This window comes from Saccopteryx leptura, chromosome 2 (genome assembly GCF_036850995.1).
Source record: "Saccopteryx leptura isolate mSacLep1 chromosome 2, mSacLep1_pri_phased_curated, whole genome shotgun sequence".
NCBI lineage: Eukaryota > Metazoa > Chordata > Mammalia > Chiroptera > Emballonuridae > Saccopteryx > Saccopteryx leptura.
Window position 1 is genome coordinate 217,499,951 of NC_089504.1, and position 20,807 is coordinate 217,520,757.

At 43.8% G+C, this 20,807-nt stretch overlaps 1 protein-coding gene across 2 annotated transcripts; it reads left to right on the top strand.

Annotated features, from left to right (window-relative positions):
• The first annotated feature begins 829 nt into the window (after positions 1 to 829).
• Positions 830 to 20,423, top strand: ZBTB21 (zinc finger and BTB domain containing 21). 2 transcript variants are annotated; one of them, XM_066370129.1, is made up of 3 exons: positions 830 to 2,130; positions 14,592 to 16,189; positions 16,787 to 20,423. In XM_066370129.1, the coding sequence occupies exons 2-3, from the start codon at positions 14,605 to 14,607 to the stop codon at positions 17,782 to 17,784; spliced, it is 2,583 nt and encodes an 860-aa protein (XP_066226226.1). In that variant the 5' UTR covers positions 830 to 2,130; positions 14,592 to 14,604; the 3' UTR covers positions 17,785 to 20,423. The 2 variants fall into 2 exon arrangements, with proteins under 2 accessions (XP_066226226.1, XP_066226224.1); XM_066370127.1 differs by having other exon boundaries at positions 14,592 to 20,423.
• The last annotated feature ends 384 nt before the right edge of the window (positions 20,424 to 20,807 follow it).

Sequence of the window (20,807 nt, forward strand, 5' to 3'; positions counted from 1 at the left end):
GGAGAGAAGCAGATGATCACTTCTCTTGTGTGCCCTGACTGCAAATCAAATCTGGTATGTCTATACGCCAGGCCAACACTATCCACTGAGCAAACTGGCCAGGGCCTATAAGAGTTTTTAAGACACACAATACCCAACTATTTAGTTAGGGGCACTGACTTCCTTTCTCTTAGGTGATCAAATAAAACAAATGACAACAGCCAGGCACAATAGCTGTCCAGTGTGAATGAATCAAAATTACGTGGTTTTTTTGGTGTGCTGCAGAATTTTAGTAACGTCCTTGTGTGCCAGGAGATGAAAAAGATTGAAAACAGCTGGTAGAGTCACAAACCCAAGAGGACAACTGAAAGAGGGAAAGGTTTCTGTGGGATTTAGCAGTCAAGTCCCTTTCAGTGAGATGGTGAGGGCAAAAGCCTGCTCTCATGGCTTAAAGTGGAGACACCAACCTCGACTTTCCTGAGGCAGCTAGAAAGGGACATAGACACAGAAAGACTGCTTTTGGCATGTAGTACAGTACATGGTAAATAGGAAAACCTAGCTAATAGCTATGGCTCTTCCCACCTGTAGCATGGGGATAAACACATGCACTCAACCAGCCTAAACACAGGGGGACCCTAAAACCTAAGGCCCTCTGAAGGATTTGCAATCACCACTGCATTCTCTACACCATCATTCCATTCAAAATAAACACTTTGGAAAGTTTTAAATAGTTGTAGGAGAAATTTTTTAGTTGCCAGTTTCTTCCTTTTGAGACTAATAGGACTCTTAGAATTAATAAAACTACAACTGAAAATAGAGCTGGTGATTTTTAAACAAGTTTTTAATTTTTATCAATCTGATGCAAACATTTCATAAATTACTTAGTTTAGGGTCATGTGCATAAACTCAACTTTTAAAAAATAACTTCTTTGAAAATTAACAGACATTTGAAAAAATATTAAACAACATGATGTTCTATTTAGCTTGTCTAATAGAACCTTTCTTCAGAGTTTGAGTTTACAGTTTGGTATTTCTGTTATACAAATTTTCTGGCTCTGATGAAAGTGAAGTGAGTTTTCTAATCAATGGACTTGGAATTTTCATGCAGAAAAACCAAGTTTAAGAGATATCAAATTAAAATTGGTATTAGAGGAAGTTAACTGCCTAGTGGTCATTTAACTCAATGCCTACTAAAAGCGAAGGTTTTGTCTGAGAATGCGCAGTGGACAAACAGATGCCATGAGGCTAATGATCAGAGCAGCCACCCCAATCTGTGCAGAGTGGACCTGGAGGCCGTTTCCTCCAATTCACTGCCACACTGTCCTTCGTGATCAGATCGTTTTGGTGGAAGAAAGCATTAGAACTCAAGGTCAGCAAGTCCTTTTCCGGCGCACTTCCACGCGGGCTGTGAAGCTTCCGTGCAGCGTGCGACCAGACGGAGAGCCACCACGAGCCCAGCATCAGGGGCACCGGTGCCCAAGACCGCCAATGACGCCCGCCCGGGTCCCCAGCCCGGCTCCTGTACCCGCGCTTCCGTCCAGGAAACCGACCTTCGAGGGGCGTGTGGAGACGCTACCTTACGCGCTGGGCCGGGGGCGGAGCAAACGACCGCAGCGAGCCTCCATGGTGCGCGCATTTCCCCAGTGCCTGGACCCACCGGACCCACTCGTGCCCCGTGTCTCCGCTCCCCGGGATGCGCGTCACTCCCGCTGCCGCTTCCCTTCACGATCGCCTGGAGTCTGCCTCCGGCCGGTGAGAGCACGAAACTGGAGGAAAGCTAGCGGCGGCGGGAGGCGGCGGGAGGCGGGCGTCGTAGCAACCCCAACAGAAGCCAGGCACGGGAAGACCCTAGGGTGAAGGGAGCGGAAGGAGAACGCAGGAGAACGTGGGTTGCGGCGCGGGGGCGCTCCCGTCGGACCCGCCTCCGCCCCGCCCCCGGCGCTGCGCACCTCCCTCGCTCCGCCCCCAGGCGCCCGGCATCCAATCACAGCACTGCGCACGTGACGAGCGCTGCCTGCGATGACCTCATCCCTGGTGTGGGATGACGTCAAATTCAAGATGGATGGAATCACAGCGGCAGCGGCGGCTGCGGCGCGCGCGAGCCGAGTGTGAGTGGAAAGGACCCGGCGCCTGCCTCCGGGCTGAAGACCGGTGAGTAACTGTCACGCCCCTTGCCCTAGGAGAACTGCGGGGCCCAGTGAGGGGCCGCAGCCTCCTCGCAAAACGCGGCCTTTCCTGACGTAACTCTGAGGTGATTTCTCTCCTCTTTTTTCTCCACCAGTGGGTTGCGGGCTCCGAGCACTTCTGCGCGTGCGCCGGCTCCCGTCTCTCACAGAGCATGCCCCGGGCTCCCACGTAGCCGATTGTGCCTTCATACTGCGCATGCTCCTTTCCCGCACTTGGCCTCCCCCTCACCACTGCGCAGACTCCGTCCCTCACTGGGCTTCCCTCGCCCCGCCAGGTGGCCTTTGGGGGCGGAGGCTCCCGGCCTCGGCGCTAGCTGCTGTGCTGAGCGGTTAGGAAGCCTTCTGGTGAAGGGCGCGTGCTGCGACCCCACGCAGTCGTGGTGGCCGGCCACTGGCCGGTGTCTGCCTGAGGGGGCGCGAGCGTGTGCGGAAGCTACAGGGTCAGTGGGACCCCGCACCTGCCACGGCCTGCGCCCCTTCCTGCCATCCCCTCGAGCCCCGCCTGGTGGCTACCGGCAGAACAAACCAGTAACCCAAGTTGATTGCTTTCCGCGCCCTGCCTCCTCTCCGGCCCTCCACCCAACGCCTGGACCCCGGAGCGCAGTCCTTTCTCTACAGGCCCTCCGCAAGACCTATTTTATCTGATTCCACTGCCCGCGGCGGAGCACAGCCCCCTCCGCTGGCCACAAACGTTTCTGCTCGGTTGTGGATGGTTGTCCACTTGAGAAAGCTCCGCGGGCGGCGCTGTATACCCCAGCCCTGAGACTTCCGCTAGCCTTAGTCCCTGTGGTCTTGTAATGGGTTCTCTTGTAGCCCAGACCACCTATCAGGAACACACTCAGTAGCTTACTACAAAAGATCATACCTTTGGCCTTAGGAGGACCCCTCTATCCTAGCCCTTCACCCCGGTTACTCTGCACTTCAGCCACAGGGCTGCGTGGTTCTGGAGAATGCTTCAGCAGCAGAATGATTGGAGGTTGGATGGTTTTAGACAGGTTCTGCAGAGGGAGTGCCTGATAGTGGGAGATGGGGGAGCCGTTCATCAGACTGGGCACAGTGGATGCCACAGCCTGGGGGTTTTAGTGCAGGAGCCAGCAACGCTGCTTGCCCCCTCCAGTATCTGTGGCCATCAGTGAATTACAGCATAGTCCAGTGATTGTTCATAATGATGACCCTGAGTCTTCAATGAGGAGCCTGCTTTATGTTCTGCATACCTTGTTTAAGAAGAAAAGAAAATGGGTTAATCCATTTTAGAAAGATATTTTGTTGACGATTTTAGAAACTTTCCTCCGATGCTTGAAGTAAATTCTTCATTCATCTCTATAATGACTAATAGTAATTGCATTTAAATTTAAGTGTCCCAAAATGTTGATGTTAAAAAGAAAACAGAGATGAGGGTATTGGTTTACTTAAAAGTAACTTTTAATTCATTCTTTTAACACTTATTTGTTAAATATATAGTGTGCTTCCTTCTGTGAAAATTAAAGTTGAAAAGATTGTAACCCCTGCCCTCCAGGAATTTTCAGTGTTTATGGCAAGGGGTATTAGCTGTGGAACAGAAAGGGCTCTGAGATATGAAGGAGTCTCTGGGTGAAGAGGAGATAACTGAAGGGACAATTTTATTTTATTTTATTTTATTTTTGTATTTTTCTGAAGCTGAAAACGGGGAGAGACAGTCAGACAGACTCCCGCATGCACCCGACCGGGATCCACCCGGCATGCCCACCAGGGGGCGACGCTCTGCCCCTCCGGGGCGTCGCTCTGTCGCGACCAGAGCCACTCTAGTGCCTGGGGCAGAGGCCAAGGAGCCATCCCCAGCGCCCGGGCCATCTTTGCTCCAATGGAGCCTCGCTGCGGGAGGGGAAGAGAGAGACAGAGAGGAAGGAGAGGGGGAGGGGTGGAGAAGCAGATGGGTGCTTCTCCTGTGTGCCCTGGCCAGGAATCGAACCCGGGACTTCTGCACACCAGGCCGACACTCTACCACTGAGCCAACCAGCCAGGGCTGAAGGGACAATTTTAGATATCCTCAAAGCCAGTAGGAGTGGGAGAGCAGATTCTCAGACTGTTTAGGAGCAGGATCTGGCAGGTCATAACTAGCTAGAAAGGAAAGGGAAGAGGTTTCTGGTTTGGGAGACCTGGTGGTTGGCAGCACACCAAGCTAAATAGGGAGTAGAAGCCTGATTGGTGGTGGCACAGTGTATATATAGAGTGTCAACTTGGGGCACTGAGGACCCAGGTTCAAAACCCCGAAGTTACCAACATGGGCTCATCTGGCTTGAGCACAGACTTACCAGTTTGAGTGTGGGGTCAGCAGCTTGAGCATGGAATCATCGACATGATCCTGTGGTTGCTGGCTTGAGCTAGGGGTCAGGGGCTCAGCTGGAGCACCCTGGTCAAGGCATGTATGAGAAGCAATCAATGAATAACTAAAGTGACGCAAATACGAGTTGATGCTTCTCATCTTTCTTCCTGTCTCACTAAAATAAAAAGAAAGGAATATCTGAGGACAAGCAGATATAGGGGTAGGGGTGAGTATGTCAGTCATACCTACCGTCCTGGACATGTGGGGTAATCCCATGATGGAAGTCTTTATTGAGCACCTGAGAGGCTGGAGTCCCAAGGAGAAGTGCAAGCAGAGATACAGATTTCAGAGTCATTATCCAGTGGTAAATTAAAGCCACAAGAACTCATACACAAAGCAAAGAAAGCAGTCGTGCTGAGATCAATAGCAGATGCTGAAGCAATAAAGGTGAGCAGGTCCGAATCTTGAGCTTTTAGTGTGATGATTTCTCTCTTTGCCCAATAGATACCTGCCAGGCCTTGTGCTAAGCATTAGGGATACACAGGTAGAAACAAGGGTTCTCCCTTTTAGGGACTCATGTAGGAGATATGAAAGCATATCATCCAAAATAGTGGTGTTATTGTAGAGAGATGAGATATTGTGGTAGTTCAGATGACTGAGCTACTGGCTAGGGTCAAATTTAGTAAAGCTTTATAAGAACATTTGAGTTCGATCTTTCTGTAGAAGTTGACTGGGTAAAGGAAAAGTAAGAAGAATATTTTAGATACTAGATATCAAGTATGCAGGTTTGAAGGGTGAATGGTAAGGAATGTTCAGTAAGGGTGGAGAGATGAATTGTGATTAGAGTATGAAGAGTTCTGTGTGCCAGTCTGGCATTTGGATTTTATCTAGGAAGTAATAGGAAAATCAATACAATATTCTAAAGTAGTGCAGTGATGGGACCAGCTTTATGTCAGGAAGCAAAAGGCACGATTTCCATTCCTGCATTTAATTGGAGTGTCAGAGTATTGAAAAATCAATAAATATTTATTGTCATACAAGATACTATGTTGAGCACTGTGAAGATTGTTAAAAGATATTAAATAGATTCTTAGTCCTTAAATAGCTTACAGTTCTGTTGGGGAGACACAGAAGACGAACAGTGTAAAGGCGCTGAATAAACAATGCATAATTGATGCCACTCAGTGTAATATAGGAGTTGAAAGGCATTTGTTTATTTAGTCTAAAGTAGTCAAGGAAAGTGTATATTTTTCTAGGGCTGCCATAACAAGGTACCACAGACTACGTGGCTTAAACAACAGAAGTTTATTTTCTCTCAGTTCTGGAGCCTAAAAGTCCAAAATGAACGTATCAGCAGGGTTGATTTTTCCAGAGGCTGCTTCTTGGCATGTAGATGGCCGTCTTCTCTCTCTCTTCATATGACCATACCTCCGTGTTTGTGTCCTCTTCTTACAAGTATACTAGTCAGATTGGACTAGGGTCCAAAGACTTCATTTTTAACTTAATTACTCTTTTAAAGACCTTACCTGCAAATACATTCTGAGGCACTGTGGGTTAAAACTTCAGCATACGAATGGGTGGGAGGGAGGCCATGCAATGAAGCCCATGACAGAAGGCTTAATTGGACCTTGAGCTGAGCTTTGGAAGATGATTAATGTTGAGCTTAGTGGGGTGCTGGGGAGAAGGCTCGATTTGGTGTAGAACCTTACAGACTGGGTGCTAAAAGACGTGAGACGTGGGCTGTCTCAGGTGAACTGTCTGAAGCAGAAAGTTATAGGAATAACCAAGGGAAAGAAAATCCAAAAAGTAGTTTGAAACCAAATTTATAGAACCTTGGAATACACATTTTTTAAGTTTCGCATTTTAGTGTGATGGAGAACCATTGTTATTATTTTGTGTCAGGGTTGGCTTTTTCGCTCAGATCTTAAGTCTCAGATAAAATGTCACATTAAGGCAATTCCGTACCATCTTCCCCAAACCCCTAGTTACTCTGCTCAGTGAGAGCACCCTATTTCCGTTCTAACACTTAGCACAGTCTGAACTCATCTTTTTTGTTTCCTTGTTTATCATCTGATTTACATTACTAGAAAGTGGGAGTCTTGTTTGTTTTGTGCACCCCTAAATTTCATCTGTATCTTACCACATCTAATAGGAGTTCAAATAAGCTGATTTAATAATAGTAATACTTAATGTGTACATCCGATGAATGATCAAAGCATTGTTTTAGAAAGCTCAATCGAGCAGCAGTTTATCAAGGATGAATGTGGAAGGTATGACAGGAAGAATCAATACCACTTAGTGGTATTGACCCTAACTTATGTTAGGGTCTTTTAATAATGAGAACAGAAGTTGACTGGTTAGGTTGAATAGAAAAAGGAATTTATTATAAAGCTACAGGGTTGCTCTTGAGACTTAAGGAAAAGCTAAAGAATGGGCTGGAAAAGACAAAAACCATGGTAACTGCAGGAATCTATGTAGCCAGGCATCAGCAGGCTGCCCTTTCAGGCAGCTGTGGAGATAAATCAGCTCCGCTCACTTGCTTCCTTTGTCATCTTTCTCAGGCCCGTGTTGCATACGGAAAGTTTCTGATCAGATTGGCTTTGCTGGTGTACCTATCCCTGAGCATGGAGAGCAGGCATCAGACTGTACTCAGGGGAGCGAGAGTGGTTCTTCAAAGCCAAAGCTAGAGACCTCCTGCAGCAGGAGAACCAGAGAGGCTCAGCTCACCCTGAACTGAGTTACAGTAGAGTCATTCAGCTGGAGGTGCAGAGAACACCCCTTTAAACAAAATCAGACCTTCTCTGGAGACTAAAAATGTGGTGAGATGAAATCCAAGGGAGTGAGTGACATTACTCTCTTTAAGGATCAGATATGCAAGGCTGGCTTTGAAATCTGAGGAGCTTCAGATAATTCCTGGATATCTGCATTGTCCTGGAGTGAGTGATGATAAGACCTAAACTCAGAGCCGGCTTCCTGTCACCATCTAATAATAACATCAAATGGTGAGAGTTGGGGCTAAATCCAGAGGTGAGGGTTTGAATCTGAATGGTGTGTGTGTTTACATTCTAAAGTCAATGCAGGTGCATTGGTTCTCTTAAATTTGTGTTTGTTTTGTGTTACATGCATTCCCTCTTTTTATCCAGTGTCATTTTTAGGACTATTTAAGCAGTCTCCAACATTCCAAAGGTTTTTGTGCCCAGAGTTCAATTTTAGGTTACTATTTTAAATGTAAAGACACAGTTCCCCATAGAACTGGTAGTAAGGGTTTTGTGTGTTAGTCTTGGAGCCAATTTGATATATAATATACCTTAGCTCTAATGCCAGCCTGAGTTTTAGTCTCCAAAACTTGAAATTAGTGAGGTTATTTTGGTCCCTTCCCATCTTCCTTTCTGAGCCCCTTACTCATCTCCAAGTATCTTTTTATCCAAGTGCTTACTGTGCTTTGCTTTTTTTCTATTTCTATCCCCAGCATGCTTCATACTCCAAAATCTTCTACCTATCTCCTTAAAAATCTTAACTGCTTGCAACTGGTCTAAATATGTTATAAAAATGAAATTATTTTCATTGAATTAAATTATATTAAAATATGAATTCCTTACTGCTCTTAGCATTTAGTACCTGAGACATTTGAGGTGATGGTATGAATTATTTTCTGGAACCCAGTTGTGAAGAGCTTTGTAGCCATTCTAGGGAACTGGAACCTCAGGCCAGGGCAAGCCTTTGGGAGTTTAGAAGCCCTGGTGGGATTAATGAGCGTATCTGTAGTAGAAATGTGAAGAATAGAATCTGTACTGTTATTGTAATAGTCAAGTGAACTGAGAGTCCCAAACCTTCCTGGTGTCCCCACTGTTCCCTCGCACCCTTAGCCCAGTTAACTGCTTCCTGAAATCAGTATTATCATACACTTCTTGTATCCCTTATTATTTGTGTCTGTCCTACCATGGGAATGTGTGCTGCTGGAGAACAGGCAGTGGCCAGCTCAGTCATCTGCCGTCCCCAGCACCTCTTGTGATATGTGGCGTATAGCAGGCCCACATAAACATTCAGGAAAGGAGGGAAATAAATGCATGCCTGCCATATAGGGAACACTGTATGTTCTAGGAACTTTCAAACATATTGTGTCTTTTGTTCATCATGAAAATTCTTTGTGGGCAGTAGTGTTAGCCCTGCTTGTCAGGTTAACAAAACTACTAATACTCAGAAAGGGTGAGTGATCTTTACAAAGTTACATATCTAATAGGTGGCAAAGCCAGGAGTTGAGGCAAATATACCGATTTGAAAGTTTTTCCCATGGAGCTACGACTTCCATGAATTGTTAACCAAGATTCTCTCTTTCTGAAATTTCAGGAAACAACAAGACATAGAAACAATTCAGGCAAGAGTTTGGGAAGATATTTGTATGTGGGGATCCAAGTGGTCAGCAAGCCATCCTGATTGAGAATCTGGTTTTCCTGGGGTATTTCCTCCCAGCTTTTTCTGCCACTCTTAGAGGAGCCTTTTCTTCTACATATCACCCACTTTTTTTTAAGAGTGCCAAGGATTTTCCACCATGACTAGAGGGGGAGCAGGAAAGCCTACACTGATGAGTCAGATGGAGATGAGCACAGGAACAAGTACTGGACATGGATGCAGTGGCAATGTGTATACATGAGAAGTTTAAAGTTATGATGCACTGTCTTCTGTAAGTCAGAGGCTGATTATTCATAATTAAAACATACATGGGAAACCAGAGTTTGCTGAGCCAGCAGATTTATGGAGGAGGAAGTACATCCAGTAACAAAGCTAGCGTCGTCTGAGGGCAGAAGAGCAGAAAAGGCTTTGAGAGTTTAGGCTGTATATCCACCAGCCACAAGGGTTTTGGTGGGTTATTGCATGACCATTGGCAGTTGCTTTTCCCCTTTTTGTTTGCATTCTTAATGTAGCAGTTTACATTTTTAGCTAAGTTATTAAACTTCATAAATATACCTACTGTGATTAAAACACAAAAGTTCAAAATGTTATTTGTTTACAGCTCTGCCAGGAAAAGGGCCATTGTTTTTAAGTTCTAATAATTAAAAGGTAAAAGCAAAGGCCTCAACCTAAAGATGAGGGATCTGCACTGTCTTGTGCACAGAACACAAAGTGTTCTGTTGCTCCAAGTATTTACAGCCTTAGTCCTGGGCCACTAGGGAGCTGGAGAAGGCCACCTCCTTTTACAGACCTGGAATAGAGCCTTGGGACCCTCGGGCTTCTCTCCCCTCTCCCCCCTCTCCAGCCTCATTGCCTGCCTTCTCTACATGCATCCTCTGCTCCAGGCCTGCAATCGGTCTTGTCTCTGTGATGTTAGACATACTGCTCCTATTTTTGAAATGCCCTTCACCCTTCCTTCCTGACTCCTCCCATGTTCTTAACTCCTGCTTGTTATGAGACCTCTTATCTTGAATGCTTTTCCTGACCTCCCTCTCACCTGGATCAGTGCCATCACCTGTACTCCCTCTGTACCTCTGTACACACCTGTCTGTTGCTTAGCATATTGGATCATGATGACGGATTGACTTGTTCTGTTCCCACACAAGACTTCAAGCACCGTAAGGCAAGACTACACTTGTCAGATTGATATCCTCCATATCTAGCCAGTTCTGGCATATATCAGATGGCTGCCCAGCTATGAGAAGCATGTAACGTGATGACTAGGTATCCAGGCTCTCTAGGGTCAGACTCCACCCCTACACTAACTGCCTGGGTGACCTTGGGCACATTACTTGACCTCTCTTTCCTAATTTGTAGAACAGGAATGATGACAGTGCCTAGCTCAGGTCTTTATGTGAGGATTAAAAGAGGAAACTAGAGGTGGGTGATGTAGGAGTTAAGAGCATGACCTCTGAAGCCAGTTACCTGGTGTGAGTCCTGCTGTGCAGCTAACTGTCTGTGGCCTTGAGCACGTTACTTATGCCTCTGTGCCTTGGTTTCTTCCTCTGTAAAATGAGGGTAATAATAGTACCTACAGCCTAGGTTGCTATAAATAACTGAGTTAATGAAAAATGTTTAAAATAGTATGTGGCAGTAAATGTTCAATTAGTGTTTGAATGAATAGATTGGAAAACACATACTGTTGAGTTATCAGGCTTATCAGAAATTTGGATGTACTTAGCCAGTTCTTGGGCAAGCAGCCTCGTTGAGACTCTTAAGTAAAAGTCACAGTCAAATAAATAGTTTTAATCCCCAAATAATTTTCAGGGACAGTGACTATTTTTCTTACAACTCAACTCTGAGTGATTTGTTCCCTAATTCCTAGATGTTTTTGTTCAAAGATGTAGAGGCTGTGGTTCAAGGAATTGGAAGTACTTAGAGCAAAAAGAGGGAAGATAATTTGAAGAAAGCAAAAGAAGGAAACTTTTCTGAACAACGAAAAGTGAGGAAATGTGACTTTTAGCATACAGAAGTAGGATGCAGGTGTGTGGAGTCGCATTAGCTTCATGTTCAAGGACAGAACTCTCACTTGGTTTAGTCTTTACACAGTTCCTCAGCCTATACATATAGTTTTTGGTTCCCTTGATATCTTATTTTGGGTTCTCCAAAAGCAGGCCTGAGACAAGGATTCAGATACAGATATTTATTTGAGAAGTGATCCCAGGAAGCACAAGAAAGGTTGTAGGGAAAGTGAAGCAGGAAAGGGTGCCTGTCAAGGGTAAATTAATAAACAGGTTTCTGTTAATATTTAAAATATCAGAACTAAATTCCTGAAAAAAATTTGAACCTACTTTTCTATCAAATTTTATCTCAAATAAGGACATCCTTCTAGTTACTTTGGCAGAATCATTGGAGACATCCTTAACTGCTCACCTTATCCTCTGTAGTCAGTCCATTAGCAATCCTAATGATGGCCTTTATCTCCAGGCGCCATTGTGTCTCACATGCATCATTGCACTACTAGATTCCTAGCTGGTCCAGGCACCATAATGTCTCACCTGGATCATTACAGTAGATTCCCAGCTAGTCCAGACATCATAAAATCTCACCTGCATCATTGCAGTAGATTCCTAGTTGGTTCAGGTCATCATCATGTCTCACCTACGACATTTCAGTAGACTTCTAGTTGGCCTCCCAACTACCACCCATTCCTTGCTTTCCATGGTCCATTCTCAACAACATAGACAGAGTGATCCTTTTGAAACATAGTTCCTCTGCTCAGAATCTTCCCATGGCTGCCCAGTTCACTCGTGATAAAAAATGTATTTCTCCCATGTCTACCAGCCCTGCACAGCCTCCTCATGTTTCGCCAGTGTCGTCCTCTGGGGCTCCCTCAGCTCTCTGTTCCAGCCCTGCTTGTTATGTTGGCTCTCCCCTCTGCTTGTAACACTCTTCCTCAGTGATCATCATCCTGGCTCATCCTTGCCTCCCTCAGGCCTTTTCAAATGCCATTTTGTTGAATGAGTGAATAAATGGTGACAGTGACTGTTTTCTCATTTAATTCTCAAAATATCATTATTTTCACTCTATAGTGGGGAGAACTGAAGCTCAGGGAGGTTGATGAGCTAGAGCACTGACTTTCACTTTGTCTTGACTCTGACCCACAGTAGGGAATATATTGTATACCCCCCCAGTCCAGTACTTGCTTACATATGTGAGGATATGTGCATAGAAGTGAAATAAAAGTTCCACAGGATCGTAGTTAGCCTAACTACATTTGAGATATGACATTTTCACTCTGCCCTCATCACTTTTTTATTGCTTAGTTTCACCACTAAATTGATTTTAAGAAATCTCTGAAAAATACTTGTCCAAACTTTTGATTCTGCATCTATTGATCTTTCCCTGTGGCAACATCTGAACTAGCTTTCTCAAAAATTATTAGCACTAAGAACAGTGTTCAGTACACAGCTAAATTGATGTGTGGCATTATAAGCCTGTTTCTTTCTCGGTTGACCTCTGTAAAAGATGAGAAGAAGTGTTTGTTTGCATATAAGTAGATGTGTGATTATAAAGACAGTGCAGTAGAGTTGAGGGAGAAATTAAAATAGCTAACAGGGAAAAAAGGAAGGGAAAATCTCTTTAACAAGCAGTCACAAGTAGAATAATTAAAATTTACCAATGATATGAAATGATGATAGGCTGAAACGAACAGAAACTCAATAAAGTCTGACCAAGGTGATTGTGGACAGGCCACAGGCATCCTCCCTTGAGCAAAGTCATGCTTCTGAGTCAGATAAATGGAACTAGCATCATAGGGAGTCAGAATAATATTAAGGAAGTTGTATACAATGTGTAGACAGACCTACCAGACTTTTCCTATGGGTTCTTCTGAAGAGCCCAGATCTGGCTGGCCAGCAAAGGCTGGTCCTTTGAAGCTGGAGGAGAACTTGCACCTTTGCTGGGGGGGTGGAGTTTGGTACCTCTACACTTGCCCTCTAGAGAATGAAAAAACTGTCACAAAGTCTTAGTTACTTTGAATCCATTTTAATATTAAAAATAAATGTCACAACTCTTTTAAAGAACAGATGGCATTATAAAATCAAACAGAAGAGATGAATTGTTATAGTAACAGAAGCCTAAGTGAAGGGTCAGAGTTGGGGAGTCAAGCATTATCTCCTTTGTCCAGAACATGGGTGGGCTTATTCTGACCCCCTCCCCTCTTTTTTATACCAAGTTAAATGCCTGCTAATCCTGCAATTTCTGAAAATTGATTACACGACATTTGTTCAGTCCTTACTATGGATAAGGTGGTAACTCACCTCATCTTTGCAACCACCTTAAAGAAAGGAGGGTACCGTCCATGCTCCCATTTCAGGTGGGGGGGGGCTGTTAGGCTAATGCACTGCGATGGGGGAGCCAGCGTCCCAGCCCCGCATCTCAGGCAGAACCTGCACCCAGCTACTAGGCTGCATCTCACCTTTAGATTCAAAGAGAATATTAATGAAATCCCAATTCAAACCCTTGAATTTAGAATTAGTAATAATTTAGTTTAGACCCACGCCAACATTTCTTTTGTCCTATTGTTGAACCTGTGATTTGGTAGGTAAATAATATTCAGGAGATTGCAAGATGTTTGGCATAAAAAAGAAAACAAAATCTTTTATACTTGAATATTTCTAACCTTTGTTAATAGTAATTAGCATATAGTAGTAATTAGTGAATGATTTTTCACTTTCCAATTTGTACCTGTTTAAAGGTCTGGGGAAACCTATACTTCTCAACCCATTGTTAATTCACATAGCAAGTAAATATGCCCAGTGTGGGGGAAGGAGAAACTTTCCTCTATACTTCTACGTTTTTCAGGCTGGTCTAATAATTAAATCTACATGAGACAGATTAACAAATGAAAATAACCTAATTTAATTACATTTGTACATATGGGAACCCCACATACACAAGAGTTTCAGAGATAGGGGTTTGAGGTATTTGTGACACTGAGCTAAGGATGAGATAAGGCACCTTGGGGGCTTCAGGGGGAAGAGGGTCATTGTAGGACAGTAAGAAGAGCAGATGTTCGATAATTAGTAGTTTGTCCTGCCCTATAGAGAGATCAGAAAGGTTGTCTGATAATCTTACTAGGGGCAAAGTCCCTAATTCAGTTCTTCTAGGTTGTTCATGGGGCTGAAGTTTCTCTTGAGCCCACAGGGTCTCAGTTGCCTTCAGCTCAGAATGACTTAAACATCACAGAGGCACCTCTTGGGTGACCCATTCTGAGTTCCTACACAGTAATAAAATGGATTTTCTTTCAGAATTATAGACTTAAGTCGTTTCAATACATTATAGTCTCTGAAGCCATGAGAATAGAACCAAACATAAAATGGATAAGGACCCTAAGTAATAAATCATTATTTTTAAATGTTGCTTCCTAACATACCTGCCAAGTTCTAACAGCCTTTTTGATGGTATGAAAGTGCCTGTGTTAATCTTTAGTTTCTAAAACCCCTCAGTTTTAATGATGATGATCTCCTTACACCATGAGACTTGTTTCCTCATATTTTCTGTGTTATTTAAATAAGATTGTTCATTCAAAAAGCTTTTGTGTGCTTGTAATCAGCTAAATATTGGCACCTCTGAAAAGACTGCTCATGGTCCCTGTTCCAAAGGAGCATTTCTCTCCTGGCAGAGAACTTTTTGCCTCATTGTTCATAATAACTTTACACCTTGTCTTTCAGATAAACCCGAGCAATGGAGGGATTGCGGCATTACATCAACCCCGCCCACGCCATTTCTCTCCTGAGCGCGCTCAACGAGGAGCGCCTCAAGGGGCAGCTGTGTGACGTGCTTCTGATTGTCGGAGACCAGAAATTTCGAGCCCATAAAAATGTCTTGGCTGCTAGCAGTGAATACTTTCATAGTTTATTCACAAATAAGGACAATGAGTCACAAACTGTATTTCAGCTTGACTTTTGTGAACCAGATGCTTTTGATAATGTTCTGAACTACATTTATTCCTCGTCTTTGTTTGTGGAGAAAGGCAGCCTTGCCGCTGTGCAGGAGCTAGGTTATAGCCTCGGGATATCCTTTCTGACAAACATCGTCTCTAAAACACCTCAAGCCCCCTTTCCCATGTGTCCCAACAGAAAAAAACTATTCACAGACCCTGATGAAAACATTTCTCAAAAGAGAAGTGTCATTGTCTGTCAAAGTAGGAATGAAGCACAAGGAAAAACTGTGAGTCCAAGTCCCCCCGATCTAAGCCATACGTCCCGGCCGCCCCAGAGCACTGCAGTGAAGGCCAATACCAGTAAGCCACAAGTTCCCAAAGCTATTGAACCACTTCACAATGTGTCATTGACTGACAAGAGCTGGCCCAAAGAGGGTTCTGTGGGATACACAAAGTCCCTTGAGTGCTCCGGATCTTTGGATGATACTAACAGAAGCAACCTGGTGAAGAGGAACGCCGTCCCGCCTCCCACACCTCTGCCGGACAGAGAGACTGTGGACAGTAAACCAGGCGGGAGCGGTCAGCTTCCCAAAGGAAAAGCTATAGAGCTGGCTTTGAAAAGGCCGCGGCCACCTGTTCTGTCTCTTCGAAGCTCATCAGAGACTCCCTATGTATTGAAAGAAACTAACAGAGGCAGTGGCCCGGGCGAGGACAGGAACCTGTTGTACTATTCAAAGCTGGGCCTGGTGATCCCATCCACGGGATCTGCTTCTGCAAACCAGAGCATTGACAGAAGTGGCCCGCTGGTTAAGAGTCTCCTGCGGCGATCACTGTCAATGGACAGCCAGGTTCCTGTCTACTCACCCTCAATAGATCTGAAATCTTCCCAGGGGTCACCCGCCATGCCAAGTGACAGTCCAGGGAATGTGTTTTCTGCTTTATCTCAAAAGTCATCTTTAAAAGAGGGTAGTGAAAAACCATCCCTGGATGATGAGACTCCAGCTACCCAGCCGCACCGCCTCAGGTCCTTCAGTGCTTCTCAGTCCGCGGAAAGGGAGGGTGCCCCAGCTGTCGCTGAGGTTCGAATCAAGATGGAGCCCCGCAGCCCAGTGGCAGATCCCTCTGACATCATTCAGGTCACTGTGGGAGACGCTGCGGGGGCAACGTCCAGCCTGAGAGACCTTTCTCTGAAAACAGAAGATGACCAAAAGGACATGAGCAGACTCCCAGCAAAAAGGAGATTCCAGGCGGACCGACGACTGCCATTGAAGAAGTTAAAGGTGGACGAGCACGGCTCCCTGGTGTCAGAAGATAATCTCGAGGAAGGTGCAAGCCCCACTCTCAACGCTGACTTCCCAGATTCTGACTTGAATAAAGATGAATTTGGTGAGTTGGAGGGAACAAGACCAAACAAAAAGTTTAAATGCAAACATTGCCTTAAGATCTTTAGATCAACAGCAGGTCTTCACCGGCACATTAACATGTACCACAACCCAGAAAAGCCCTACGCTTGTGACATCTGTCACAAGCGCTTTCACACAAACTTCAAAGTGTGGACCCACTGTCAGACCCAGCACGGCATAGTGAAGAATCCGTCACCAGCCTCTAGTTCACATGCCGTTCTGGATGAAAAATTCCAAAGAAAGCTGATTGACATAGTGAGAGAGAGAGAGATTAAGAGGGCCCTGATCATTAAGTTGAGGCGCAGCAAGTCCAGTTTTCAGGGGCAGAGTAGTTCCCCAGCTCAAGTCATCAAGAGGAACTTGAGGTCACGCGCCAAAGGCACGTACATTTGTACTTACTGTGGAAAGGCCTATCGCTTTCTCTCTCAGTTCAAACAGCACATAAAGATGCACCCGGGAGAGAAGCCCCTTGGAGGACACAAGGTCGCTAAGCCGAAAGCACTCGCTCTTGACGGTCCAGTAGAGAACAAGGAGGTTTTCCAGTGCCGCCTCTGTAACGCTAAGCTCTCTTCTCTCCTAGAGCAAGGCAGCCATGAGCGACTGTGCCGAAACGCCACCGTGTGCCCCTACTGCAGCCTTAGGTTCTTTTCGCCCGAGCTCAAGCGCGAGCATGAAGGCAAGTGTGAGTACAAGAAGCTGACGTGCCTGGAGTGCATGCGCACGTTCAAGTCCTCCTTCAGCATCTGGCGGCACCAGGTCGAAGTCCACAATCAGAACACCATGGCTCCAGCCGAAAACTTCTCCTTGCCCATCGTGGACCACAACGGCGAAGTCACCAGCTCCTCCAGGCCCCAAGCCCAGCCCGAGCCTCAGAAAGCAAACCACGTGGTCACAGCAAAAGACGACAACACGTTCAGTGACAGTTCAGAGCAAGTCAACTTCGATTCGGAGGATTCCTCCTGTCTCCCCGAAGACCTTAGCCTTTCGAAGCAACTGAAGATCCAGGTCAAAGAGGAGCCCCTGGAGGAAGCCGAGGAGGCGGGGCCTGAGGCCAGCGCAGGGCCCAGGGAAGCACCTTCCAGCACGGACTCCAGCCTGTGGCCCTGTGAGAAATGCGGGAAGACGTTCCCAGCACACAAGCAGCTGGAGCGGCACCAGGAGCTCCTGTGTTCTGTGAAACCGTTCATCTGTCACGTTTGCAACAAAGCTTTTCGCACCAACTTCCGGCTCTGGAGTCACTTCCAGTCACACATGTCTCAGGCTACCGAGGACTCGGCACATAAGGAATCTGAAGCATGCCCTGCTCCCACAAACTCTCCATCACCGCCACCACCACTGCCCCCGCCACCACCACTGCCCAAGATCCAGCCCCTGGAGCCCGACAGTCCAACGGGTCTGTCCGAAAACTCAGCTCCAGCATCTGATAAACTGTTTGTGCCCCAAGAATCAGACACACTGTTTTACCATGCCCCACCCCTTTCAGCAATCACATTTAAAAGACAATTTATGTGTAAACTTTGCCATAGGACATTCAAGACCGCATTTAGTCTTTGGAGTCATGAACAAACCCACAATTAAAAGACCTCCTTTTTCACCTAGAACAAACTGGGGGCGGTCTCCAGATTTCAGCCTAAGTTGTGAAATGTGTAATAAGAAGCAAAATATTTTTTACAAAAGAATAATAAAGGTTGGAAGTTGTTAACGCTTGAGTATAAGTTTTGAGGTAAACTGATAATAATAATGATGTCCTTACTCAACTTAGGAAAACTAAAAAATTCTGTGCTTCTGGACCTGTCACAGGATGACTTGACTTCATTACTGTTGAAATTTTATTGATCTTGGTTGTTTGCATGGTTCTTCATTCCACAGTGTCAGCATAATCTTTTACTTAAGATGGTTTTGCTTTTGTACTAATTTGCAGTTACTGAAATGTTACTAAAGGATTTCTTCTTTTGATTACATCAGATACCTAAATTCTTGTTAAATCTAAGCCCTGTTCTTACGTCCAAAACTTAACAGGAAGAAGTGGAATAGATTGCAGTATTGATTTAGGTCTTTAGAATACTCTAGCAATAAAAAAAGATAAACCTCAACTTTAATAAGTTATCCTGACACTTGATAAAAATATTTGGCATTTTGTGATCATGTAGATCTTTTATTTTTTTTGTATGAAAATTGCGAGACATTTAAATCGGCAATAGTAATACTTAGATTTTTATAAAATAAAAACTTGCTTTTCGGTCATTTAGTGTAATTACTGGTGGAAGACTTGGGCAACGAAAATACTAAGATTTCTGGAAGGCCTCTAAAGCCAGTTCACAAAAGCTTTAGTAGGGACAGGCATTGTAATCAATTCGCTGCATTGTGCTGTGTACACGTCACAGTTCTAAGTTCAGTCCAGCCCCTAGAGGATCGTGAACGTTTGGTTTCCTCTGGTTTGTACTGCCACATTTGAAAATTGAGTGTATTTGGGGTCAAGATAACGTGGCACTAACTTTGAAATTGACAGCGTTAGTATAGTAAGTATATAACGAATAAGGTTGGGATCTGTATTCACAAAGATCCAGCCGCTCTGAATCCCGAATTACCATTCTCTTCCCAACACTTGAGAAACACCACACTGCAGTCTACATGTCCTTTCAGAAACAACATTTACAATTTACAGTTTACTACCTCTTTGTCTTGTGATAAGTTCTGTTAGAATTCGTTGGAGTTTATCATAGTAAGACCTTCATAGTGAAACTATCCTGCTTTAAGTCACTGCTCAGTATTTCATGAAGAGGTAGTAAAATTACTTGGTCCAAAATTAGTTTTTCTTACTTCTTTTGGGTTTTTTTTTTCTATTTTGTATAAGTTGTAATTAAAAGCCATTCAATAAGTCTTACCCAAATTTCAAAGGGTCTGTTTCAAAAGATTAAATTTTTTTTTCACTTGTGGAGGTGGTTAGATACATAAAAGAAAAATTGGGGGAATTGCAAAATCCTTTTGAGGTAGTATGGCTAAGACTCCCCAAGTTTATTACTTTTTTTACAGGCTCTTCTTTCAAATAAATGAACTACTGTGACTAAGAAACAATTTTCTGAGTACTTAAAAGCTGTGCTTCAGCAGACGACCACTGTCCTCGCCTGTCTCCTCACCCACATTCCGTTCCCAGTGGCAGGAAAGACATTCTTTGTATTTCAAACAAGCATTTTTACAAAAATATGAATTGACTTTTTACATTATAAAAATGACATATAAAATTTTGCCTTTTATTCTTCCATTTGAAAACACAAGTCCCAAAATATTTGAGGGGATGCTTCCCGTTTCTGTTCTTTCTTAAATTTGATGGCAAAAGGAAGATAAAGTTAAGTTACAGTTAAGTGATGATGACCATCTTTGTATTTTCTTGAAGAAACCTATGCATTTTAAAGACAAAACTACAGCATATGATTTTATGTCAAACATTAGGGTGAATTACTGTCCACTGGGTTCATTTCCCTGTGTAATGTGGTATTTCTTACTCTGAACACCATGGTTGCTACCACTTAAGAAAAAAGACAGTTTCCCTCAGTGTAATCATTACTCACAGCTGTTTGAGTATCTGTAGTAATCCCATAAGACTCAGTATCTTGGCATTATAAATTCAGTATCCCAGGACTTGCACCTTTATGCTACTTTTTTGAGGTTTTTTAATAAAGTTGACCAGTAAAAAATATTTTTGATCTAACTGTAGGCTCTGTGAATCTGTTAGATTTTAAAACTTGCCAGTGTTCTGTCTTGTTAGTTTACATTTTTGTCTAGGCAAGGAACATAAGATTTCAAATAAAATTTTGAACCAAAAATATTTATAATGCAGTTCTGGTTTTTCTATTACTTTTTATACTGTACCTTAAAAAGCATTAGGCTGAAAGAGTTTATTTTGGTGGTCAAAATATAAAATATGCGTCCACTCATGTAACTGTTTTACACGTTAGGAAGTAAAACAATGAAAGACGAGTTAATTGCTTTATTCAGTAAACAGGTTTTTGAAGAATTTATCTCAATAGGTGAATACTTGGTATAAGACCTTGGTCTTTCATTGTTGCAACTCTTTAGCTAGAAAATATATTCTTGAAAAAGTTTTTTCTGATTGTAATTAATTTTTGAAAATGTAGAAAGCTTATTATTCCTTGTAAGTATTCAAGATGCCTGCTTTTTTAATGCAGTTGTAAGAAGAATGTAAGATGCTTTAATATATTCTTAAACTTGTTACAGAATCATTTTCTTCATGTTGGGGAGGGAGGGAGGGGGGAACACCATAAATCACGTTTTTATTACGGTAAGCAATGGAGGTAACAGTGCATATTGGTTATAATAATATTTCAACAGTATTAGATTATTTACATTTAAAACTGGTTATGGTTAGTATGCATATATAATTTTATTGAAATACATAACACTTCAACAGTGATGCCATGTGCATTCGTGAGGATATGTAAGAGGGTCTTGGTTTTCTGATTTAGAATGAATTGTAATACCCTTCTCTTTAAAAATATGTCCCTGCGCATAATTGGTGATAAGCTAATCCACACACAGCACCCGCTGGTGCTGAAAACAGAAACATGATAATGAGACATGCC